Below are 27,062 nucleotides of genomic sequence, written 5' to 3'. Positions count from 1 at the left end.
TACCGGCTGAAATTTTTTTGGGTATTGTTGACATTAAGTAGAAAAAAAATAGTCAGCTGCGCCGTAGAGGGGGAAAATACGTCGGATCAGTAACTTTCCCCACTTGCTTGGACTTCTACACATGGAACCATCCAAACCTCGCTTCTGAGCATCCACTTAGTTCTTAACAGATGAGCAGATTTTTAAATCATCCGCGAAGAGCAAAAAATTAGAAAAACTAAAACATTTCCTTATCGATCATTGATGAAAATGACAAAAAGAAGTGATCTAAAATACTCTCTTGGTGGACACCTGAAGTAGCAACAAACTGGTTCGATAAAACTCCATCAATTTTTACCACAAATCGTTTGTCCGTCAAATATGACTTAAGCCATTGCAGAAAGGTGGAGTGAAGGCCCAAGCAAGCCTTGGAGAAGTCAGTGTAGGTAGACGCAATCAACTTGGAGCCCTTTGGAAAACGATGAAATACAAAATTTGCAAAAAACAGCAAGATTAGAAACTGAAGAATGGCCAGTTACAAAACCATGTTGGCTTGGGTAAATTTACAATGCATTCAAGCAGTTTACAGGTGATTGATAGATTGGAAATCAGGCTATAATTACGAACATCATTTTTTCTTCCACTTTTAAAAAGAGGTGCAATGATTGTACACTTGCAATCTGTTAAGAAAGTGCCCGTAGATAAAGATTTATAAAAATAACGCTGCACAATTCTTAAGCAAAATAGCTGAACGACTATCAGCATCTGTATGCGATGACGGCTTGAGAGAAAACATCCCCTTGTAAATGTCATCAGATGAGATGTGTAGATTGCCCAAAATTTAGTGTTGACCATATGTTTCTGGATTTTTAAGAAAGTTGCTGATGGTATTCCTATGCCGATTTTTTCTAGCAGCAATTTCATGAATACTTTTGCCACTTTCGCTTAGCCCTTTAATCAGACCCCGCTCTTCATCAGATAAATGTCTTCCATGTGGCATTCTACAGATTAACGCATAAATAATTCAATTATTCTTTGTTCAAGAGAAGTCATCTATTTTACTACATTTTACTTTATGATACCAATGCAAATAACACAAATTTTTTGATAACCTGCTCTCTATGCTTGCCAAATCAATACTGGTCTCTGATTGCACATACCTATAAATATTTACTTATTTCATATGAAAACCAAATCTCGCAACACAAATTTGTAATAACGGTACTAAGAATAATGAGTAAAGAAGAATTTCGCAAGCGAATAGTTAAGTTGGACTGCAAATGCAGACCTTGGCATACCAAACAAAATTGTACCGTTACTCTCAAGAAAGATATCGGTATAAAAAACTTTGCACATATTCTTATTTCTCTGAGGTACTTATGTATGAATGTGTGTTTGCATTTAAACCGAAATATTCAAACACCACTTTTTTTAAAACCAACAGTCAATAATTAACGCAAATTAACCTTGTCAGGGATATTTTTATTTTCATTTGTTTTCATTTATTTTCAATTATCTTTAAGCCAATTATATCGATTATATTTATTATACAATTTGTTATTAAAACAAGAACACAACAACAAAGCAAATTAATTCACATATCAATGAATATTACGCATAATTTTCCACACACACATACAAACATGTAATGAATTCAATTATTGCTTTGATCTGCATTTTCTCATGTAAAATCTGCTACTATTGAAAGGAATAAATTAAATTTAATTTGGTTCCGACTATTTTTTTCTTCTAAATGCAACTGATAAATATTTACTAATATACAATTTATGTAAATAAATATTTACTTTATGTAAATATTTTGTTTGCACGGCAAAATGCATTGGATTTCTCGTATTTGTAAAGGATTTCCTGTGGCTTAAATTAATACCGAAATGATAGTGTGTAACTTTTGCTTTGGCAGAATAAATAAATTTTAAATAGCGATAGTATTGGGTTGGGTAATAGGTTCATAGCGATTTTATATTTTCTTTTATTTTACTACGATTTGTTTGCTGTTTGGGAAAGGGTAAGTACTCATACGATAGAACTCGTTCTGCTCTACAAAACTATGTTAATTATATTTTAGAATTAATTAACTTTTTATTAGTTTTGAGGTCTAGAAAGGGAATACTCAGGAGTCAAAAATCAACACTTTCGACATCTCCTCTTCTTCGCTTTTCATCGAGGTCAAAAATCTGCTAAAGCATCCCTGGACATTTGCAGCTCGTATGGAGAAGGTGTCATAGGCGAGTCTACAGCACGTAAATGGTTCGTACAGTTCACAAATGGCGAACGGCGACTTTGACGTCGATGACACGTCCCGCAGCGGAAGGTCTTCTGAATTCGATGCAGAACGTCTCAAACCACTGTTGAAGGAGAACGAAAAACAGTCGCCAAACCAGTCGTGAATTGGCGGAAAACATGAGCTGCGATCATAAAAGGATTCTCAATCATCTTCATTCAATGGGATTTACCGAAAAATTGTGAGCCTGTGTGCTTCACGAGCTCAACGAAAAAAAAACAAAGAAAGTCGCCTTTAAATTTTTTCTCAGCATAGCGCCCGCCATCGAGCAACGCGCTGTCATAAACAGCGCTCTTCCTACCGAAGCGTCACAGGAAATAAAAAATGGTGCCTATACAGCAATATGAAGCAAAGAGATCAGTGGCTGGCTCCAGGAGAAACGCCTAAGCCAAGAGTCAAGTCGGATTTTCATCTAAAGAAGATCAAGATATGTATTTGGTGGGACTGGGACCATGCCCTCGGTGCACTGGGAAATGTTCGAAAAGATTGACATGGTCAACAAGAAGCTTTACATTGCCTAGCTACACCGTATGAATGAGGCTATCCGACTGAAAATACCTGATCGACGTGGTTAAACCAAACTCCTTCACGACAACGCCAGGCCAAATGTTGCACAAGACGTCAAAGCCGCACTCCAAGAGCTCGAATGGGAGGTACTTCAGCATCTGCCGCATTTCCTGGACCTTGTACCGACCGATTACCATCTTTTGCGCTCCCTGGCAAACCATATAAGGTCGTTCGTTACCTTCGATAGTAAAGAGGTCCTTACTGGCTCAGCTGGCTTCTTTGACACCAGAACAGGTGACTTTTGGCGGAACGGCATTAACAAATTGGTCGAGAGGTGGGAAGAGGTTGTAAACAGCAACGATGAATATATTTACATATACATTTTTTTTGTTGTATTGTCATGTGCAAAAATACCCTCATGCAAGCAAAAAAAAAATATGCGCCTGGATATTGTTTTAAAATGAAATATACCTATACAAATTTCTAAAAATTCTTTGTAGTTTCAATATTTATTTTCAAACACGACGAGAATTACAAGTGAAAAATGGCATCATTTAAATGTCCAACATTTTACGATGGATAAAATTCGCAAACAATCGCTGCTTGAATGCCTAATTGTTGAAAAAGTCGAAATACTCGTACCGGTGTTGAAGGTGACCCAGCGACACTTTGTACTACAGCAACAATATTCTCAATAGAACGACCAGTTTTTTGGTCTACTAGTCCTTTTTCTATCCTCAACAGAAGCAGTTTCTTGAAAATTTCAAACAACCTATGAATTGTCGACTTATCAAACAATTATTTCCACCAAAAATATCACGAATTCTGCGATATGTTGTTTTTAAAGGCCAACTATTTTTAAAATAAGTTTCAATCATTTTAAGGCACAGCTGTATCAATTAAAATTGGACCTCTATCTACTTGACAAATGTGAAAGATGACGTAAAAAAGGTAGCGTCTAGAAATGATTCTTTACTAACATCCAAGTGTCACTTTTGAAATACCAATGGACTGTGAGCAGCCCTAATACCAAACAATTTTAGACCAACCCGCATATTGTTAGGTCATAATCAGTTTTTGAACTTAAAAGCAAATATTTCTTGAATTAGTTTTTGAATGCTGAAGAAAAATTTATTTAAATATTTTTTTAAATTACATTTAATATAATATATAAATTAAAATCAATATTTAAATAAATTCACTATAAACTTTAGATTTAATATATATTTCAGCCATATCGGCTTCCAGAGCGCATTCGCAGGAGATCGGTAATTTAATCATCGCCTCCTTCATCACCCCATTCACCAATACCACAAATTTCTTATAGACGAAACGTTGTTTACATCTCGAATAGCCGTACAACAAATTATGTCTGCAAGGCAACTCAATCTTTTCACACCAGCTCACTAGCACTCCTTGCTTGTGCTGCTCATGTTGCACGATCAGCACCCACTTGGATTCTTTGGTGAGGCCACCCTGGGGATAAATTACGCGTGACTTAGTAACGCAATTCCCCGTCTCATCCACCACACGACTAGTCACGTTTTCCGATTGTATTAAATCATTCTGGAAATATGATTTGAACGGATCGAATTGTTGGGGGTCGATCTTGTCCAATTGTGTAGCTTCCGCATAATTTGGCACTTCTGGACAATATGACATTCCAATAATTCGTTCAAGGCAGATGATTTGATAGCCATTACCGTCGTCGTACCCGTCGATGAATATGAAATCGTTTCCTCTGTTTGCTCTTGCATTGGATACTTTTACGCCGACTCCGAGGTGGTATATTCTTGGTGAATTTGTATGTACATGACCATTGGACACACGTTGCTTTCTGCCTTCGACTTGAAGTATTCCCAAAAGAAATAAAAGCGCCAGAATCGGTAATACCGAACGCAGCTTTAAGAAATTTTTAAACATTTCGATGATTATCGAATTTTTAGTGACACAGTCTATGTTACTCTGTGGCAACGAATGCTGACTTTGGTCAACTTTCAGCTCATTTTATAGCTCATCTCGGGGTAGGCACACCTTTGAAAAAAAACCCAGCATTAATAGTTTTTGTTTACCTTCAAAGTAATTCAGACTGCTCACTCGCTTTTACTGGGTTTGTTTTTGTTGTTATGTTGAAAGTGAAAAAACCCAATTCTAAATGTCACCTGGTTTGTCCACGCCTCTTAAACGCAATTACACAATAGTTTTAAATTAAGAATTCCCATGCGCACTGAAACATTTGCAGGATTTCAATAGCTCTTCTCCGTTTAAAAGTATTTAGTAAAGGCACAGGTGCTGGAAAAAAAAACCTTTTCAAAAACCCTTATAGAGAAATATCATAAACAATGGGTTTTTCCTCACGGGTCTCTACATATGTGAATGTAAATTAAATTTAAAGAAAAAAAATATTTCAGTTTTCAGCGCGCGGTTAATGGAACAACTCGCCCCACATTCATTGCATTAGAAAGGACTAAAAGTAAAATGCCTTAGCTGCCGCTGGAATTGAAATATTTTTTACCACTTTCGATACTCGCATTTTTCTTCGAAACTCAACCAACTGATGATGGACCAGCCGCGATTATCAAACAGGAAATGGTTGAAGAAGTGATTAGTAAATGGGGAGACATTACAGTATTACAGAAGAGGCTAAACTATATGGAAGTTACACATTTGGCCAAGATCGACCGCCAACAATTTGAATATTTCAAATGATATTTCAAGAATGATTTAATACAATCGCAAAGCAAAAATTACGACTGGGAAAAATATTTTTGCTGTAGTAAATAAGTCCCGCATAATTTATCAAGAAAGGATTAACACAAAGGAATTCAAATGGGTATTTGTGAAGCAACATTCACAATACAAGCAAGGAGTGTTAGTGGAGCAGTGCGAGAAGCAGTGAGAAGTTGCCTTGAAAATATCGGGTATTTATTGCCACCAGAAATTTCTTCGAAATGCAAGCCACACTAACATAAATCTAAAGAAGTTTGCAGGCGTCGATTAACGACGAGTTGAAGAAGGAAATGGTTAAACTGATAAACTACTGTGAATGTGTCTTGGGTTCACAACCCACACAACTTAACTCAAATTCAATGCAAACAAGAAATTTAATAGAAAAAAACAAAAATATTGCTGAGGAAAAAAGTATAAAAATAATTCTACAATTTCATCCTGTCAACAGCTGATTCTATCTAATTCACGGAAAGCCGAGCAGCTCAAACGTCATATGTGAAATCTTCGGGATTCTCTCAAAAGAATATAAAAAACGTTCGTGCAAATTTTGCTGTTGCTTTTAATCAATGAAACGTGACACTGTTTAATGTGAAAAATTATTGAAAATTAAGAATTTAAATCTGTTTCTTGTTCTTGCTCGAAATAAAACATCAAAGGACTAAACAAAGTTAAAATTATTTGTAAAAAATGGTGTTTGTTGGTGGTTGGTCAAGGTGGCCGTGAATCAAAAGAAAAGTTTAAAAAACAGAAAAAATACATTTCCTCAACTAAATTTAAGCAAAACGTGATCAATACTCGTATTTGGGAATGCATGAAATTCTAAGTATTACAAATATTATTTAAAATTATAAAAGAAACCTGAAATATACTTTTTATATGAAATATACTTTGATCCTTTTTAAAATAAAAAAATGAGTTTTTATAAGACTAAAAACTTCTAGGATATTCCAAGTAGTTCCAAGTCCCATATTGCTAAAATAAAAATCGATATTTTGATTATGCCTTTTTCAAGTCTTTGTATTATTTGAAAGTTGCTAGCCTAGGTAAATTAGTAGTTATTCCAAGAGAAGAAATGCGCTATGAAAGAAGCATCCGATCGGTTGTGCTAGTACAAAGTGGAGCAAAATTAATCACCCCAATGGCGATGGCTTGGCCATGCCCTACGGAAAGACGGCTCTGAAATCAGCAGACAAGCGCTGGACTGGAACCCCAAAAGACAGTGCAGAAGAGGTAGACCTAGGGCTCTTGGCGACGCTGTATCGAAGAGGAATACAAAGCCGTGGGCACAACAATGAACTAGCAGAAAGTGAAAAATATATCAGGGAAACGCACAAAATGGAAAAATTTTGCTAAAATTTTACTTTGGCCCTATGCGCCGCAAACGGAGACTAAGGAATAATGACGATGATGATCGGAAGATTTATAATTTTTGCAAGTGGCGTCGTAACCCAATCATAGTTGACACCTGTGAACAAACAGGCAATGGACCGTGTAAAGGTCAACTAAAGATTTCCATAACTCAAATTAATTTTTTTTATTTAATGAAAGATTATTTAAAAACATAATTTAATGATTAATTTTTCGCCACTTGGAGATATATGCTCGTTAGGGTGCCCATCAGAAACAGTTGCGGTATTATAGAATTTGCAGTTTAAAACTCCTAACAAAATATTTCGGAGGAACATTAAGATTCAAATGAGCTGGACCACTTTGAAAATACCTCAAAAAATAGATACTTTTATTAATAAGTAAATTCAAAATACTTTTTGCAACGCACTACCCCAGTTGGTAGATTAGTTAAAGCTTGAAAGATCTGCATAGAAATGTTTCAAAACTTCTTTTACTATTTTTTACCAATCGATATCATCGTTTAAATGATGCCAATATTCTTTAGGGTTGCCTTCAATTGTACTTACATTTGCCATTCTGCATAGCACTTATACGAGCCATGACCTTTCACACCCATACACACATCCACATATGCATTCATATGACGTTAATGTGCAGCTCAATAAACTCGCAATCGCACATTTTCACTTGGCAAAGCGGATGAGGCTGAGACTGGTGTAGGTGCGGTTATTGGCCGCCGAAAGCCCAATGACGTTTGGACAAGAACACTCGAGCGCATGCAGATACAAATGTTTATTTGTATTTTTACACCCGTTTGCAATAGCGCGCCGAGGAATTATAATTTCGTGCACATCAGATACGAGAAGAATCCACTTAGCCATCTGAGAGAGGCAATTCAAATTTCCAATTTCAAAAATGCTGAAGATTCGATGTTTCAATAACCAATAAAAATAAAAATTTATTAGAGGAATTACCACAGAAAAGGAATTCGATAGTTAAAAATTGTTGTAAAACGGGTGTGACACCGTTCACTTTTAAGTACATCTTCAAAACTATTTTATACTTTTATTGAAAAATAATTCATTCGAGAAGTAATCCCTCCCTGCATCAAACCTCTTTACCTGAGACCGTCCATCCGCCTACTGTTTGGAAAGTTCCACATTTCGCTTCTGTAATTCGTGGTAAAGCGAGTGTCAAAAGTGTACGCCGATCAATTGTGGATTCGCTTTTTGTTTTGTTAGGCCGATTTTTTAGTAAGGGCAATTAATATTTTTATTTAATAGAAAGAGAAAGAAAAGAAACTCGCATTGGCGAGAGGAAAATTATAATAAAATTGTGGAAAGACAGAAAGGAAGAAGGGCATGGACTTCAGTTCGGAAAGTAATTCAAAACTCCAAATATAGCTTTAAGGCCAAGAGTTGGGCATCCTTGTCGATGAAGAGAAAGGGAAAAGCGCAGTAATAAAGGGTTTTTGAAGAAAAATGTCAAGATTGTGAAAATAAATGGAATGGTGAATAGATTTCAATAATATATTAATGCTTCAAATGCCGGAAGTGCCTTATGAGAAGCCGGTTATCATGAAAGGGTTTATTTCACTTGTACTTAAATAAGCAAGAATTTTTTGCTTTCCCAAATGGGCCTTTAAATGAACCTTCAGAATTTTGAAAAAAATGATAGTTTTTTCGGAAGAAAGCAAGTTTTGCATTTTTGGTATCAAAGGAAGAAAAAATCGATTGCCAAAAAAGCTATTAAAAACTCCTACACCATCGCCAGATTCAAAATCTATTCAACACTTCTGTGCGTTTCTGGAAAGAAATTTAACGAAACACCAAATTACAAGCAAAGAAGCCTTGAAAGATGTTTTGTTGGAGGAGTGAGAGAAGATTACGAGTACTGCAGAAAAGACTATCAAATTAGTAAAATCTTTACCCAATAGATTTAGAGAAGTGTCGTAACGTCGCGGGTATCCCAAAAAATAATAAAAGGTGCATATTTTTTGTGACTTTTTTGGAGATTTTAAATTTTTTATAAAAGAACGTAGCCTTTGGACTTTGTCACTTTCCCGTTTCAAATAAACTATTTATTTATTTGCTAAATGAAGCGAATTAAATTATTGGTTTGGGGAATAAGTTCATAGCGTTTTTACCGAAAACTTTTATTTAAACAAAAAAAAAAATCTTTCATTAAGTTAATCAATTAAATATTCACCGATGCTGTTTACAATCTCTTCCCACCTCTCGACCAATTTGTTGATGTCGTTCCGCCAAAAATCGCCTGGTCTAATGTCAAAGAAGCCAGTTAAGCCAGTTTTTACTATCTCTCTACCTACCTCTTTACTATCGAAGGTAACGAACGACCTTATGTGGTTTGACAGGGAGCGCAAAAGATGGTAATCGGTCGGTGCAAGGTCCAGGAAATGCGGCAGATGCTGAAGTGCCTCCCATTCGAGCTCTTGGAGTGCGGCTTTGACGACTTGTGCAACAGGGGCCTGGCATTGTCGTGAAGGAGTTTCGTTTAACTACGTCGATCAGGTCTTTTCAGTCGAATAGCCTCATTCATACGGCGTAGCTTGCCTATGTAAAGCTCCTTGTTGACCGTGGCATTCGTTTCAAGCATTTCCTAGTGCACCATGAAGATCCGGCTTGACTCTCGGCTATGGCGTAACTCATGGAGACATATACTCCTTTTTGGCTTCATATTGATGTATATGCACCATTTGTCATCTCCCGTGATGATTCGGTACAAAAAGCGCTGTTTATGACCGCGTGTTGCTCCATGGCGGGCAAGATGCTGAGAAGAAATTTGAAGGCGACTTTGTTTGTTATTTTTTTTGCTGAGCTCGTGACACACCTAGGCTCCCAGTTTTTCGGTACATCCCATTGAATGAAGGTGATTGAGAATCGTTTTATGATCGCAGTTCACGATTGGTTTTGCGACCATTCTCCGTTCTCTTTCAAAAGTGATTTGTGACATTCTTCATCCAATTCTGAAGAATTGTCCGCTGGGGGAGGTGTCATCGACGCCAAAGTCGCCATTCGTTGCCATTCCGTCGCAAATGTCCCGGGGTGCATCGGCAGATTTTTGACCTCGATGAAAAGCAAAGCAGAGCAGGTGTCGAAAATGTTGATTTTTGCCTCCTGGGTTTTCAATTTCTAAACCTCAAAACTAATAAAAAATCAATAACTCAAAAACGCTAGCATAGTTTTGTATTGCACGAAGAGTTCTATAGAATTAATCTTTGTCAAACACCAAACAAATCGTTGTAAAACGAGAGAAAATACAAAAACTCTATGAACTTATTTCCCAACCCATTAATTATTTATTTAATTTAATAAGTTTAACGACGTTACACAAAAAAAAAAAGAAAAATAATAATAATAAATAATAAATAAAAATAAACAAAATTAAAAAACTAAAAATTAAAAAATATTATTTAAATAAAAATAAACAAACTTAATAAAAAATTTAATTTAAAAAATAAAAATAGAAAAATAATAAATAAAAATATACAAAATTAAAACAAAATAAAAATAAAATAATAATAAATAAAACTAAGCAAAATTAATAAAAAATTAATTAAAAAATTAAATTTAAAAAATAAATATGGAAAAGTAAAAAATAAAATTAAAATAAAAGAATAATAAATAAGAATAAACAAAATAAAAAAAACTAAATAAAGAACAAAACAAAAAAGTAAATGAAAATAAACAAAAAAAAAATTAAAATAAAAAAATAATAAATAAAAATAAACAAAATTAAAAAAAAATAAAAATAAAAAATTAATAAATAAAACTAAGCAAAATTAATAAAAAATTAAATTTAAAAAATAAAAATCGAACGATAATAAATAAAAATAAACCAAATTGAAACAATAAGGAATAATAAATAAAAATAAACAAAATTAATAAAAAGCTAAATTTAAAAAATAAAAATATAAAAATAATAAATAAAAATGAACAAAATTAAAAAAAAATTAAAGTAAAAAAATTAATAAATGAAACTAAGCAAAATTAATAAAAAATTAAATTTAAAAAATAAAAATCGAAAGATAATAAATAAAAATAAACCAAATTAAAAAAATAAGGAATAATAAATAAAAGTAATCAAAATTAAAAAAATTAAATAAAAAACAAAACAAAAAAGTAAATGGAAATAAACAAAATTAAAAAAAAATGAATTAAAAAAATAAAAATAAAAAATAATAAATAAAAATAAACAAAATTAATGAAGAACTAAATTTGAAAAATAAAAATAGAAAAGTAATATATTAAATAAAAATAAGCAAAATTAAAAAAATAAAAATAAAGAATAAAGAATAATAAACAAAAATAAACAAAATTAATAAAAAACTAAATTTAAAAAATAAAAATAGAAAAAGAAAATAAATAAAAATGAACAAAATTAAAAAAAAATGAAAATAAAAAATTAATAAATAAAACTAAGCAAAATTAATAAAAAATTAAATTTAAAAAATAAAAATCGAAAAATCGAAAAATAATAAATAAAAATAAAAAAAGGAGGACTTATGCCACTAAGTGTACGCCGACAAACAGATAAGGAATTTCCTTTAAAATGATGCATTTAAATTGAATTTAAAAAAAGAAGTCCGAACTTCAAATACCCTGTACTCTCAGGCAATAAACATCACACTGTTCAATAACAGTTAGAAATAGGATAGGACATCAGTTGCGCTACTACGATTTCTACAAACATATCTGCATAGAAATAATAATCATGCGTGTGTATGTGTGTATTTATATACATTTATATATTAATGTAGTTTGTGTGCCCATACATAGCCACATTTGTCTACAGACATTCATATTTATAGACAGTTGACAATAGAGACTGACAACGATTGCTTGCTTGTCACTTCAGCCATTCATTGATGGTGACGCTTGTTAGTCACTGCTGTCTGCGCCTCTGCGCCTCTGCCACTCATTCACTCAGTGGTCTTTCAGTGTCCTTGGAACGTGGCCTTCGACCTTAACACTCTTCCTTTGTTGCACATATGGTTTTGATTTATTAAATTCTCTCAACCAATTACGTTTTGTATTTCACTTATTTCTGCTGACCCAGCTTTTGTGGCTCATTTGTTAGAATTTTTTTTTTTTTGGTTAAGGTCTGGTACTATAGAATTAATTTTTACTTTTGATCGTTGGTAAGGGAATTTAATTAGTGGAAGGCAATTATTTCTAATGAGAAGAAAACAACATCCCTACTTAATATTATAAATGTGAATGTAAGTTTGTTTGTTACGCTTTCACGCCAAAACTACTTAACCGATTATTATGAAACTTTGTACACATGTTTTTGGAGGTCTTAGAAGTGGCATAGGATACTTCTTATTAAATTTTTTTTTTTATGATAAAAAAATTGTTTGTCAAAAAATCTCAAAATTTCAGCTGTTTGAAATTTTTCTATATTTAATGTTTTTTTATTAAACAATTTTACGAGTATTCAGCTTGCCCAGTTTATTTATTTTTTTGTTTGGGTCAAATTTAGTAATTGGAAGTTTACCCTTTTCTTGATGACAGATTGATCTGATATTTGGATTTCTTCTATAATTTTTATATTTTTATATAAAATATATAAAATTTTGATTTTTGAGGTTTGGTGTCATTTTTGTGGTTAGATGTCACTTGATTATTTTAAATCTTACTACTGATTTTAATTCTTACCCTGTTCTTCTTTCAAAATGCCTCGGAAACGGAAATCTGATCTATCGAAAAATTCGTCGCGGCTCCGTGCGGCAAAAGTTGCACGAAATCAAGAGTCTTCGATTCACGCAGAGCTGAGAAAATTACAACAGCACAGCGACAAAGGATTTTGAGAGCAACTGAAACGCCTTTTCAAGCACAAGTTCGCTCAGAAAGACAAGCTGAGCTGCAGGCAGCTAGAAGAGTAATAAAAACCCCAGAGCAATCGCAGGTGAGAAGAATTCATAATGCAGAAATGCAGAGTACGCGCCGTAGAAATTTTATAAGTAAGGAGTGGTCTGTATTTAATGGTACTGGGTCTCAATATGATCCTTCAATTGAATATCATAATCATCCTTTAATTGTTATTGGCACAATGGATAAAAAATGTCAGTATTGCGATGCTTTCAAGTGGAAAGATGAAACTGCTGGAATGTGTTGTTCCAGTGGTAAAGTTTCACTTCCAGTACTTGGTGAACCAGAAGAGCCTTTAAAAACTTTATTGTTAAATGTTACAAATGAGTCAAAGCAATTCTTAAGCAAAATAAGAAAGTATAACTCTTGCTTTCAAATGACATCCTTTGGAGTTGATAAAGTGATAAGAATGCGCGGATTTTCACCAACTTTTACTGTACAAGGGCAGATATATCTTCAAACTGGATCACTATTTCCGGAAGAAAATTATTAGCATAAATTTTTGCAAGTTTATTTTATGGGTGATGAACAGGAAGATTCACTCATCTGTAATTTCAGTAAAAATAGTTCGCGAGGTAGGATACTGCGAGAATTTAAGCTTTTAGTGTGGAATGAAAGTACAATGTCTCACAAGAAGGCTATGGAAGCTTTAAACCGGACTCTCCAGGAATATGAGAGTTCATCTTCATAATGACGTGGACTTGGGACTTTATGCAGAAATGTTGTTGAAAATTGGTGATGGTTGTTTAGACGTTGACAAAGAAGTTTATATATCACTATCAAGAGAATTTTGCAATTTAGTAGAAAATGATGTGGATCTCATCGTTCATGTTTTTCCGGAATTGCAACAAAATTTGAGTTGTGATCAGTGGTTGTGTGCAAGAGCAATATTGACGCCAAAAAATGAAGTAGTTTCTAGGATCAACACTGACATTTTAAAAGAGGTGCAAGGAGAAATGAAGGAATATTTGTCAATGGATACAATTATGGATACGGAACTAAGTACTTCATATCCTATGGAATTTTTAAACGCACTTGAACTGTCGGGGGTACCGTCACATAAATTTCAATTAAAATTGAATGTACCAGTGATGCTTATGCGAAATCTAAATGCTCCTCTGCTATGTAATGGAACAAGGCTTCGGATAAGAAAATTGGGGCAAAATATACTTGGTGCTACTATTTTAACAGGTATGGGTAAGGGAAAAGTGTTAACATACCTCACATTCCAATTATTCCCACTGACCTTCCATTCCAATTCAAAAGGGTTCAGTTTCCCGTCAAGCTTATCTTATGTTACCATAAACAAAGCACAAGGGCAGACATTGCAGGTAGCGGGAGTGCATTTAGAAAAGCCATGCTTCTCTCACGGTCAACTATATGTAGCATGCTCGCGAGTGTCTAATGCCCGGAATTTACACATATTTGCAAAAGACGGAAAAACTTATAATATAGTCTACAAAAATATCCTAGATTAGTACTCTCCATTATATCTTTTTGAATTATAAGATTTAAAATTATTTAATTTTGTTACAGTGAAATATATTTTAACATTTGTTGTTGTAATTAAATAAAGCATATTTTAAGTTTTTGAAACTCATTGTATGTAGTAATTTTTAAATACTAAATCACTTTGATTCAGTCCTATTGAAATGTAATGTTCTTTGATATTTATTTAAGGGCTTCAACGCGAACGAAGCCGCGGTTAACAGCTAGTAAACACATATTTATGTGCATTAGTGTGATTCGTCTTTTATGGAACGGCTTTTCTCGATATCGTTCCTAGCAGATTCGGATTCTACATATAAATCTATGAAAAAAGTTCACTAGAGACTTAAAGAGACTTTTAAAAGATACTATCTTTGATTTACATGGAAGTTAAGAGGGAGTTATGGCAATGAATATAGAAAATAGAAAAATAATTACATGGTAATGATAATGGTTGTGTGCACTGCAGATTGAGGTATTGTGCGCCCCTAATTACTTAATTATAATTATTTAGTATACCGAGGAATCGGGCCAGCTCCTTAGGAGAGAGTAATTGTAGGTTTTCCTCATCTAGTAAGTACTAGCCCAAGATTCTGTGTCTCCTGTGGCCTAATGACGCACCGTTGGTGACTCAGTGTTCCATAGACTCCTCTTCATCACAGCAGAACCTGAATGATCTTGTACTAGATAACCCTATTGTGTTAAAGTGTTTACAGGCAAAGTGCTCCACAGTGTAATCTGAGGTCCCTTTTATATAGGGTTAGAGCAGATTTTTCTCTGTTGACATTGAAGTTAAAAAACTTTTTGGAGTGATTCAGGCCGCTGATTTTAGTTTGGATCAACTTTTTGGTTTCTTGTTTTATATTTTTTTTGTTAAAGCCGAATAATGGGGTTGGTCCAATAAATAGCCCTTCTGCCGCTTTTTTGGCATAAAAGTTTGCCTTCTCGTTTCCTTCGTGTCCCTGATGTCCTAGTACCAAAATCAGTGAGACCTGATTACACTAGTCTACAAGGAAAAGTATCCGAAATAATTTAAACTAATATCTGCTTCTCTGTCCATGCAAAATTCGGATTGATAACTAAAATTAATTTATTAGTTTGAGTTTTCGAGATATCCTAACCTAAAAGTGCAAAAAACCCCATTTTTGCCCATATTTGAGGTTATGTAGCCTTGCAGATGTTTTCTTTCACCAAAATTAAAGGATGGCATCTTTAAATACAATCCTTCTTTTTTCAAATGGCGTTTTGTTTGCTCAAATATCATTTTTTTTCGCAGAGATATCGCATTTTGAAATTTTCATGTTTCGAAATTTTCCTACACCTGAAAATCGATTAAGATAACATAGACATGATATAGTCGCTTACTAATTTTCTTGGGTTTGAGGGCCTGAAATATATGGATTAATAGTATGTAAATTTGGAGTTTGTGGGAAAGCCTGCTTGCGGTTATGTGGGTTAGCCTGCTCGCGGTATGATAGGGGTGGTTTCTAGGGGTTAGGGCTGTGTGTGACTCGGTACCCAAAGGTTAGATAGTGTAGGGATGTGGTGAGTCAGCACACTTATGGTGTGAGACAAAATTTTAAGAAAAATAAGACTCAATTCAAGAAAATTAGTAATCGACTATATCATGTCTATGTTATCTTAATCGATTTTCAGGTGTAGGAAACATGAAAATTTCAAAATGCGATATCTCTGAGAAAAAAAATTATATTTGAGCAAACAAAACGCCATTTGAAAAAAGAAGGATTGTATTTAAAGATGCCATCCTTTAATTTTGGTGAAAGAAAACATCTGCAAGGCTACATAACCGCAAATATGGGCAAAAATGGGGTTTTTTGCACTTTTAGGTTAGGATATCTCGAAAACTCAAACTAATAGAGCAATTCTGAGGCCAGATTTGGATTCAGCGCATCATAAACCTTCGGAAATATATAGTCTGGTTTCTGGGTCTGAATGTTGGTTAAATTTTGTCGGCCTGTGTTATGAGTGGCCAGTTTGTTGAGTGCATTATTACACTCTATTAGGACTTTTGACTTCAATGTGAAGCTATTCAAGGCTTTGAGAACCGAATGGCTGTCCGAAAGTATTTAAATGTTTACTTTTTCGATCCCCCTTTTGGATATAATTTCCACTGTTTGCATTATGGCGAAGAGCTCCGCATGGAAAATTGTGGTATCTGCACTGAGTGTTAGGGATTTGTGTGCTCTAGGCCCCCCTATTCCTGCTACTACTCCTTGGAGGGTTTTGTAACCATCTGTGTACCATTTTTGGTGAGTCATCATTTACCCATGTTGGGTTAGGGTTCTACTCTCTCCTAGACGGTAAGACAAACTTGTATCTCTTTATAAAATTGAGCACGGGTTCTGTGTGGGCATTCGCCTGGGTTATGCATACTGCATGTTGAATCCTGTTCAAGATATTGCGGTGTCCATTAAGATCTCCTGGTTTAAGTTTTTCTTTCATAAGAAAAGTGAGTGCTTGCATAGTAGCTTCCTTCTTGTATTGCTAAATGTAGAGGTGGTAAATTTAAAAACGATTCCATGCCAGCAGTTAGCAGGAGTAGTTCTCATGGCCCAAATAAAAGTAAAAAACATCCAAAACCAAAATAATGATAAAATCCTTGTTAATTGTAAAAAAAAATCAATGATTAAAACAAAAAATGTTAAAACTTATTTTTTGAAATATTGTAAAATTAAGTTATTTTTGGTTCTTTTTTTGCAATTATTATTTTGATTTACGTTTAAAAACGGCAAAGACTGACAATTTGCAGCTATCTATGGTTATGGTTACGGTTATGGCGTTATGGCTGCGTCACTACTATTCGCTGCTTAACTTTTTCAATTCTTCTTCTTGGTTGGCACGATAAGTGTTTACGCAATTTTGACCGAGTTTAACAATGCGCGTCGATCATTCCTTTATCGTACTCACCGGCACCAGCTGAAAAACACCAAGTCCAATGCAGATGAGGCTTTGCTCTTCCCCTGCTATCATCAGCCGGTATCGCATCGAATACTTTAAGAGCCGGAGCGTTTGTATCCATGCACCCATGTACCCCAGCATGCACTGTGTCTATGTCGTCGTAAAGCTCATACAGCACATCGATCCATCGCCTACGATATTCGCCGTCACCAACGTTCGCAACACTCCCTCCAGAGTATATCCTCTACAAATGTGCAGTCCTCGCAAATAGGCTTAAAGCACACTCACAACATTCGAAGTTCTCTAGCGCATCTACGATTCATCCGTAGCCACAATGATCTCGCGACTTGGACGTGATTCAAACCGTGATTCCCGAATGGTAGTCACGCACCAACCCATTCGGCTAAGGACGGCGGGTGGAACAAATATGTATTTCTTCATGCATAACCTCATGAAGGAATAAACGATAAGAGTATGTTTGGTCGAAAATCACTTGGCATCAGAAGGTCTCTCTTACCTGTCTTGTGAGTAAATCTAGAGTTACTTATTTACTAACTTAGATGCCATAACAACCGTATGTCGGTTTTGGCCGAATCTAAAACATTGCGCCATCTAGCTCCAGTCCACTGCTTGCTGGTCTAAGTTGGGGATACCGAGTGCTGACAGGTTACGCCTCACTTGGTCTCCAATACGTAGATTAGGTCTCCCTCTTACTCGTCGTCTACCTGTGGGTTCGCTCTTGAAGGACCGCCGGGCCGAAACACTTTTATTGATTCTCGGGACATGACCAAGCCAGCGCAGCCTCTGTATTTTAATATGCCTCACTATGACTACATTTCGATATAGCTCATATAGCTCGCTGTTTCATCGAATACGAAAGTCATTCTCGCCCACGCGAAGAAGACCAAAGATTTTTCGGAGAATTTTTCTCTGGAACCCTTCCAGTACTCTCTCATCATCATTTTTGTTTTTCGAGAGACGGCTCTCCATTGTCTATTGAGCCCAAAGTAACACCTGTTGGCAAGAGTTATCCTTCGTTTAATCTCTAGGCTGATGTAAACACTGGCATCTATATAAAAAACAGCCTTCGCCACTTCAAATTCGCGGTTGCCAATAACGACGGGTTGTCCAAGACGATCTTTGTATATTTTACTCTCGTTCACCGCAGGAGCCACTGAACATATGGCGCGATTGTTAAGGCCGATCGTCAATGTCGTCAGCACACGCCAATAGGATGAGACTTTTGTAGTAGATAGCGCTAAATTGGTTGAACTCAGCAGCTCGAATAATTTTTTCCAGCAGGAGATTAAAGAAATGACATGAAAAGGGACTGCCTTGTCTGAAACCTTGCTTGGTATCGAACGGCTGGGTGAGCTCGTTTACGATCCTTACCGTAGCACTCAACGTCATTTTACACAGCCATATAAGTTTTGGGGACATGCCAAAGTCAGACATAGCGGCTTAGAAGCAGTGCCTGTTTGTGCTATCGAAGGAAGTTTTGAAATCAACAAAAAGGCGGTGGGTGTCGATTTGTCGTTCATGGGTTTTCCACAGGATTAGGGGTATCGTAGATAGTGCATAGTAGACTTACCAGGGCTGAAGCAGCACGGTAAAGGTCCAATCAGTACTTTCACGATAGCCTTCAGTCTCTAACGTAATACGCCCAATAAGACCTTGTACGCGACGTTAATAAGATTGAAATCGAAATTTGAAATTTGAATTGGTCGCGTCAAAAGAAGCACCAAAAGATTTGGTTTCTCCTAAAACACTCACGCTACAAAGCCCATTGGATTTAGAGCTCTGGAAAGGGGGTAGATAGTCAAAGAGGGAAGAAGAAAAGTATCAGAGAAAGAGATAGGAAAGAATGGAGGCAGAGATAGAGATAGTTAGTCCTGTGAGAATTTTCCAGATTTTTTGGCAAATCTGTAAATATCCTCCAAAACTTATAGCTTCGCTCTAGCAAAGGCAGGACACTCACAGAGAAAGTGCTCAGTGCTATCCGCCTCCTCCAAGCATGACAGGCACATTGGGTCCTCAATGATTCCGATGGGGGTCATATGCTGACTCCATGTGTTGTGTCCTCTAATACTGCCGACCATCAACCGAATGCCTGTCCTTCTAAGTTTTAGTGGAAAGTTTGACAGTTTTCTGTTCGGACTAAACACTTTGCAGTTCTGCAGGGTTCTAGACCGGACCATCGCTCTTTATGTAGATTGCCTACATAATCGCTGATCCAATTCTTGATTCCTGCGGAACTGATTCCGATTATTGGCTCTGGCCCTTGTGGGGGAACCGCTGATCCACGGTGGCCAATTGCTAATAAGATTAGTCCTACGACAAATTGCGCAGTTTGTTAGATCACCCTTCCTGAGGATTGTACAGGGCACGCTTAGGTTCGAGTCGTTCTAGAGTTGTTCGTGGATATTTCACTTCCATGGAAAGTAAAAAGCTTTCGCCTCCTAGGTTTTGTAGAATAAGAACTTTAAGCTTATCTCACGTGAAACCATGTCTAGAGTTGTTTTGCTGGGCAAATGCAATACAATCGAATTTAGTCTCTCCAGCATTTCTTAAGCCTTTGCACAGACAACTCTGGTACTGGTATTTTTCTTAATATCGACAATCAAACATCTTCACGACGACGAAAACCACAACTGCGAGCGTAGCACCTCCTATAATACTAGGGTTATCCTCTCTCTCTCTCTTCACTACAATGAGCTATCTTCTAGTTAGCATGAAACAAACTCTTTTTCCAACTTGACCGCAGAGTGCATAGAGTCAAAAGTGGCATTACGAAAAAAACCACCTCCATTGTGTACATCAATGCTTCCAAGCTCATTTCGTCACAAAAGGGAATAAGTGACAAAATGTTTTTCAACTTGTAATCAACTAGAATATAACTGCTAACATACATATTTGTAATTAAAGGCACGTGGCAACAACTACGTACAACCACAGCGCCGGAAATGAAGCCAAACTAGAAAAGCATGCCAACAGCCGTCGGGTGTACGACAATCTGTAGAATGTAGTCGCGGCATGCAGCATCAGGCGAGCTGCATGAAGAAAGCCACAAAGTTCAATGCCAGTGGTAGCTGACAGCTAGCGGGTGGTAGTTGCAGGGTTCACGAATGGCAGTTGGTATTATTTTTTATGCGTCGACTGTTACCGCAAGTCCAGTAAGGATAACATAATGAAAATAAAAACAAAATAAGAACAAAACAAAAAAGTGTTAGAAAAAGCGGTGCGAGAGACTCAGTGTAGCAAAATGAAGTAGTTAATGAAAAGAAGGAGAAAAAATCGCAGCAGAAATATTGCGAGCTAAATAAAAATATCATAGAATGGCGCACAAAAAAGGGGTCGGGATCATTGTGGTTGGCAGACAATAAAAATAGATGAAGAGCGAGAAAAATGTAAAACTAAAAGCCAGGACAGCTGTGAAGGATATCCCCAGCTCGCATTGTTCTCGCCCTGCCATTCACGCGGCTAGTTCCGAGTCGCTGAGCGCGCGCTAAATGAAGCTGCAAACGCGAGATGCTACATTAAATATGAAAAATTGCATACTTAATTTTCCGTTTTCTTCTTTGATCGTTGCCGCAAGCTTCGCTTATCTTTTTTTCATAGAGATTCATTTCTCAGCCAGCTGTTCACAGCTCATGTTGCAATTGATTTTGATAAGGACCAAAATAAAGTGTTGCACTTACTCAAAACTGGTGCACAGGCTACCCTAGGAATTTGTTTAAACAACTTGACTTACACACGCGCACATTAAGTATTTGTGTAACTGCGTGTGGAACTAAATATGTAGTTACAATGTAACTTATAGAGTGTTAGATAAATACTCCTACGCCATACTGCCACAAGTGATGTTTTTGCTAAAAGCACTCGCAATGACTTTTTATTGGACTTCAAGAAATTCGTTGAGGACCTACAAAGTTGCTAAGTTAAAAGAAATTTATTCCGCAACTACCGAGGCGTGTCAGCTTTCCATTAACCTCTATCGCCTTTATCTGTTCGTAAATGAAGAAAAATGCGCAATGTCTTAGGTTAAGAGATTTTGCAACTCACTTTGTAACTGCAAAATGCCGAATAGGTAAATAAATGTGTATGTATATATGTATATCCAGTTGTGAGAGATGTGCAAACTCTTTTGCCGGGGCCGTAGTAGTCTCTTGCTCTTTGCTGCAGTTGAGCGCTTACCTGTAATGAAAATGAATTGGATATTGTGAATAGTTGCAGGAAGAAAGGAACTAAACTACTAAGTAAAAAATAGTGATGCTAAATATATATTTTTCTTATATCTACACACAAACACATTGGTATTGTCCAAGCAGTCTTTTTTTTGTTTGATGTTGCTCCCTAAATTTATTCTATGGGCAGAAACATTACATTTTACAGCTGAGTGATTTCATGTCAACTGATCCAAGATTTTTAAGTATGGACGTAAATTTTTCTGAAAATTGGTTTATTTGTAGGATTGAGTACGAGTAGATAAAAGGTAAAGGGAAAAATTTTAATAATTTTACAATAACATTTATTCTAAGCTGAATATTTTTGAATTGATTGTGTTAAAATGAAATATCTTCGGTTCTTTTTAACACTCTTACAATATTGTTTTTTTCACCTTAAAATAGCTTAAAACAATTTTTTTTTTGTTTAGTGGAAAAAATTAAATTCTTTCTTCAAAATTTTGAGAAAACATTTTTTTTATGGGAAAAAATTTAATTTAATTTATTTTTCCAAAATCTTTAAGATAGAAATTTTAGTTTTTGCCATTTAATTTTGACAAGTGATCAAGGATTTCTGGACATTGTAGTAAGTTTTTCTGAAAATTTGTTTACATATTTGTAGGCTTGGGTGTAACAAACAGTAAACTAGAAAAGTTTGAGAAAAAACGTATTAATTTTGAGATGTAAAGCTTTTAAAGTGAAATATTTTTGGTGTTTTTTAACATTTCAAAATTTGTGTTTCTTGTTTTTAGGATAAAACTACTTAAATAAAATAACTTAAAATAATTTTTTGGGAAAAACATTTCATTAGTTTAGTTTAAAAAAAAAACATTTTCTAAAATAATTTATTATTAAAAAAAAAACAAAATGTTCGTCAAAACCATTGAGAAAAAGTATAATAAGATATAAGATAAAATATAAAAAAAACATTTGGAAACAAAATTTGAAAAAATCATTTCGAAAAAATTTTATAGTTTTGAGATTTATACAATTATGAATATTTTTGAATAGAGTTCTTTGAAGTGAAATATCTTCGGTTCTTTTCAACATTTTTATAATTTGTTTTCACCACATATGTAGTTATATATTTAAAAAAACTTTTTGATTTTAGGGAAAAAAATTATTTTTTTTTTTTTCAAAATCCGGAAAACAATAATTTTTTTTTCAAAATCCGGAAAAAAAATTCTTTTAAGGGAAAAATTTTTAAATTTAAATTTTTTTAAAGGAGAAAAATAAATTTTTTCTTCAAAATTTTGGAAAACAATTTTTGTATGGGAGAAAATTAAATTGTTATTCAAAATTTTGGAAGAAAACTTTTATGGGAAAAAATAAAATTTTTTTTTTCAAAATCCGGAAAAAAATATTTTTAAATGAAAAAAAATAATTTTTTTAAGAAAAACCAAAAAATATTTTATTTAAAGTTTTGGAAAAAAAAGTTTTATGTGGGTCAAAAATAAAGTTTTTATTCAAAATTTTGGAAAAAAACTTTTATGGCAAAAATTAAATTTTTTTTGTCGAAATCCGGAAACAAATGTTTAAGGGAAAAAACTAAATTTGTTTTTAAAGGACAAAAATAAATAAAATGTTTCTTCATAACTTTGGAAAAAAAAGTTTTTTATGGGAAAAAGTAAATTTTTTTCAAAATAAATTAAATATTTTTTTAGGGAAAAAATAAATTGTTTATTTAAATTTTTGGAAAAATCAAATTTTTTTGGGAAAAAATTGAATTTTTTCTTCAAAATCCGGGAAAAAAATTAATTTTTTTTTAAATTTTGGGAAAAAAATTTTTTATGGGAAAAAATTGAATTTTTTCTTCAACATTTTGAAAATTGTGTGTCATTTAAAACTCGCAAGTTTTATTAAATGAAGCGAAGTTTTTAGGGGTGTGGAGATTCCTTTGAGAGAGAATGTCAAGTACTAAGGACTCAAATGAGATAGGAAACTCACGTGGAAACCTAATAGAACAAACTTGGAAAGTGTAAAAAAGGCCAAAGTTGCATTATAAAAAAAAAATAATAATTGGCGCGTACACTTCTGTTAGGTGTTTGGCCGAGCTCCTTCTCCTATTTGTGGTGTGCGTCTTGATTTTGTTCCACAAATGGAGGGACCTACAGTTTCAAGCCGACTCCGAACGGCAGATATTTTTATGAGGAACTTTTTGATGGCAGAAATACACTCGGAGGTTTTCCATTGCCTGCTGAGGGGCGACCGCTATTAGAAAAATGTTTTTATTAATTTTGCTTTCACCGAGATTCGAACCAACGACCTCTCTGTGAATTCCGAATGGTAATCACGCACCAACCCATTCGGCTACGGCGGCCGCCTGTATTATACACTTGCGAAAAAAGCAGTCGGTGTTAAATGAAGGTAACACCTCGTACTACACATTGGCTCTATACTTCAGTGGTTAGGCCAATCTCAATATATTATAATACTTGTATGGCCCCCATCTGCTCAAAAGGCGAGTTACGCTAAAATCATAAGTAAGGTCCAAAAAACAGCTTTTTACGCATCTGTGGTGCTTTAAGGCCTAACCCAAACAAAGCGCTGGCAGTGCTAATCAACTTCCCTGCATTAAATCTTGTAGGAAACACGTGGTCGCCGCCTCGGCGCTTAGACTTAAAAGTATGGCACGCCTCTATTTTGCTCACTCTGCATAGTCACAAGCAAGAAAAAGACAAATCTACTATATTCCTAGACTCATCTTCGACATAGAAAGGGGGCATTAATTTTCTATATAGATGGTTCCCAGCTGGGCGATAAGTTTGGCTATGAAGTATTGTCGAAGGAATTAGGACTGGAACTATCCGTCCGACTACCAGACTACTGCTGCGTCTATCAGGCAGAAATTCTAGCTATAGCCTATCTGTCATGGGGATGGAACCAATCCTGCGTTCATAAGAGCCACAAAGGAAAAAAAATAATTGAGGTTTTCGTGTTGCACATCGATATCGCAACGGACCTGTAAGGTCTAAGTGAGTTGGTCGTACAGACCGACTACCAACATACCCGAACCTAATCTAAGTGAAGAATTTGTGTAATAAATAAAAGTGTAAGTGTAACCTCCCCTAACGGACACCTCCCTTAAGCGAACATTTTTTCTATCCCAAATCTTATGCATTGGAAGATGTTACCTTCTTTTGAGTGGACACCTCTTGTGATTGGACACATCTCTTGGGTGGACTAATAATGTAGATATTTACCCTAAATTTACTCTATACTTGTACTCTTCCATGACAAGTGATCTAAGATTTCTGAAAATGTATTTATTTGTAGGCTTACGCATAATAAGCAGTAAATTGGAAAAGTTTGAGAAAGAGTTAATAATTTTGAGATTTATTCACTGTTGAAAAAAGTTTTTTAAAGGGAAATACTTTCGGTTTCTCTCCAGAGTTTTTTTTTAATTTTTAGGATAAAACATACATTTAACATAAAAAAAAATTGTATTTTATAAAAAAAAACAAATTCAAAGTTCGAAGACAAAAATTAATAATAAAACAAAAAAATGTTTTCATAAAAATAAATTAAATCCAAATCTCAATAGAACAGATAAAGATATTTAACCGCATGAAAATAAAAAATTTAAAATTTTATTTCGATTCGTTGCTTGTTTTCAGCTATGGGAATTCCGTTAGGTTAGGTTGATCTGGCTGGCTGAAAGCCACCACATAGACCTTAGGTACCAGGTCCTTAGTGGTACCAGATGGAGCTTGACCTTTACGTTTCCTTGTAGTAGGCTTCTTGTAATAAGCCTACGTCTTTTGCGAATCTAAGTAAGTTCTGAAGCTCTAGCCCCAAGAGGCATTCTAACCTCTCATATTGTAGAGCTTCTAAACATTTCATTCGGGTTCTAGCTAATGCAGGGCAAGAACATAGAAGGTGTTCAAGAGTTTCCCTCTCTTCTAGTTCATTGCAAAATATGCAGCTATCATTGTTTCCAATTCCCATCTTGTATGCGTGTGCCGCTAGCAAATTGTGGCTAGTCAGTATACTTACGATAGTTCTGCTTTCCTTTCTAGACAGGGCTAGTACGAATCTGGCGTATTTATCTGAATTCTGTGTACAGAAATGGTTTTACAAGTGGCTAGATTATTCCACCTTCTATCTATCCGTGTTTTCATGTTCGCAGCGATGTCGGGAATTCAGACCGGCCAAATTTGATTGAGCTTCAGAACTAGACTCTACTAGAACTAGACTGGATTTTACGGAGATTCTAGAAAAATCCGAATCTGGCCTTAAAATACCCCCAACACGTGATTTTCAAACGAGATATTCTGGCTTAAAATGAATGATGGCATATGGAAACTTTTTTCGTGGTAGAATTACACCCAGAAATTTATCATTTCCAAGTAGATGTTTCATGATTATAGTCGACATCAAACAGAAAAATGAATTCTACACAGTCAGCTATTTTTTAACTACTAATTATGTAATAATTATTTATTATTTTTAATAATTATTTGTAATTGAAACTGGCCAAAAAAATTAAGTCAAGATGAAGCTTATTTTTCTTTTGCACTTTCTTTTTATTTTTCATCTGAAATACGCCCAATACAATAAAAAACTAAGCAATTTTCGGGCATAAAAAATTCACTAAAAGCCATTGAAATGTCTGCCAAAATGCCAATTACAAGCTATAATTAGTTGCTTCTTCGCAAAGTTGGCAGCACTGGCGGCATTTCGTAGGCACGCACTTAACATTTTACCATCTTAGTCGGCCATTAAGTAGGCCAATTTTACGCTGCCTTTGACCAAATTTTTCTGTAGCTCGCTGCATTCGAGTGCCAAAAGCAACAGAAATAAAAAATGAAGAAAAAGAGAATAAAAAACTATCTCAGTTTTCAAATAAATAAAAATAAAAAGTAAAAGTTAAAAATACATAAACAGCAGAAAGAAAACAATCGCTGAGAAAATGAAGCCCATAAATCTTGTTTATTTGTCTAAAGCATTTTAGTGCGCTCATTTGTTGTTTCTCGCACATTTATGATGAATGATTTAATCAAATAAATTTCAAACGAAAGAGGTCAGCTGGGTTTGTTGCAAATCGTTTCTGACGACGCACTTTATGCGATTCGTATTCAAATTGTGCAAGAAAGCGAATCTTACAGTCTACGTCAATGCAAGAAATAAAAATTGCAACAGATAAGTAATGTATGTTAAAATTAAAAAAAAAATGTAAATACAAAACCATACATACGTATATATTCATGTACTTTCATGCGCTGCAAAGCTATGAATGAACGCATAGCATACAGAGACCATGCCATGCAGTGAAGCGCCGAAGCGTTTAACACATACGAGTATGACTAAGTATTTATAGCTGAGTCCCGTTAATCACAAGATCGTATATAAAGGTTTTTCGTAGTATACAACGTGCAGTAATAAATGTTCTAAGTCTGAATCATGTGTAATTTAGAGACTAGAATTGCAGAATTGAGACTAGTTGCAAAATGACTAGTTCAAGTTTTGCGAAAAACTGAATTTTTATCTGCATCAATTCCCTATTGTTCAGAATGTCTTAAAGCCTGAATAATGTAGAATTCAGAGACTAGAAGTGGACTAGTTGCAAAACGACTAGTTCAAGTTTTACAAAAAACAAATTTTCGATCTAATATACATCAATGCCTTATTATGATCCGCAATGCTCTAAAGCCTGAATAATGTGGAAGT

The 27,062-nt window shown here is 34.8% G+C and overlaps 1 protein-coding gene across 1 annotated transcript; it reads right to left on the bottom strand.

Annotated features, from left to right (window-relative positions):
* Positions 1 to 3,960: 3,960 nt before the first annotated feature.
* LOC128856291 (uncharacterized) lies at positions 3,961 to 4,758 on the bottom strand. Its single transcript, XM_054091587.1, has one exon. It carries the CDS (start codon positions 4,709 to 4,711, stop codon positions 3,977 to 3,979), a length of 735 nt encoding a protein of 244 aa, XP_053947562.1. The 5' UTR covers positions 4,712 to 4,758; the 3' UTR covers positions 3,961 to 3,976.
* Positions 4,759 to 27,062: the final 22,304 nt, after the last annotated feature.

The sequence above is a fragment of the Anastrepha ludens genome, chromosome 3 (assembly GCF_028408465.1).
Source record: "Anastrepha ludens isolate Willacy chromosome 3, idAnaLude1.1, whole genome shotgun sequence".
Taxonomy (NCBI): Eukaryota; Metazoa; Arthropoda; class Insecta; order Diptera; family Tephritidae; genus Anastrepha; species Anastrepha ludens.
This window is presented reverse-complemented; position numbering and strand designations above follow the sequence as displayed.

Bases quoted from the DNA above. Each gene is read 5' to 3' on its own strand.
- LOC128856291 (XM_054091587.1), bottom strand. From the start codon at position 4,711: ATGTTTAAAAATTTCTTAAAGCTGCGTTCGGTATTACCGATTCTGGCG.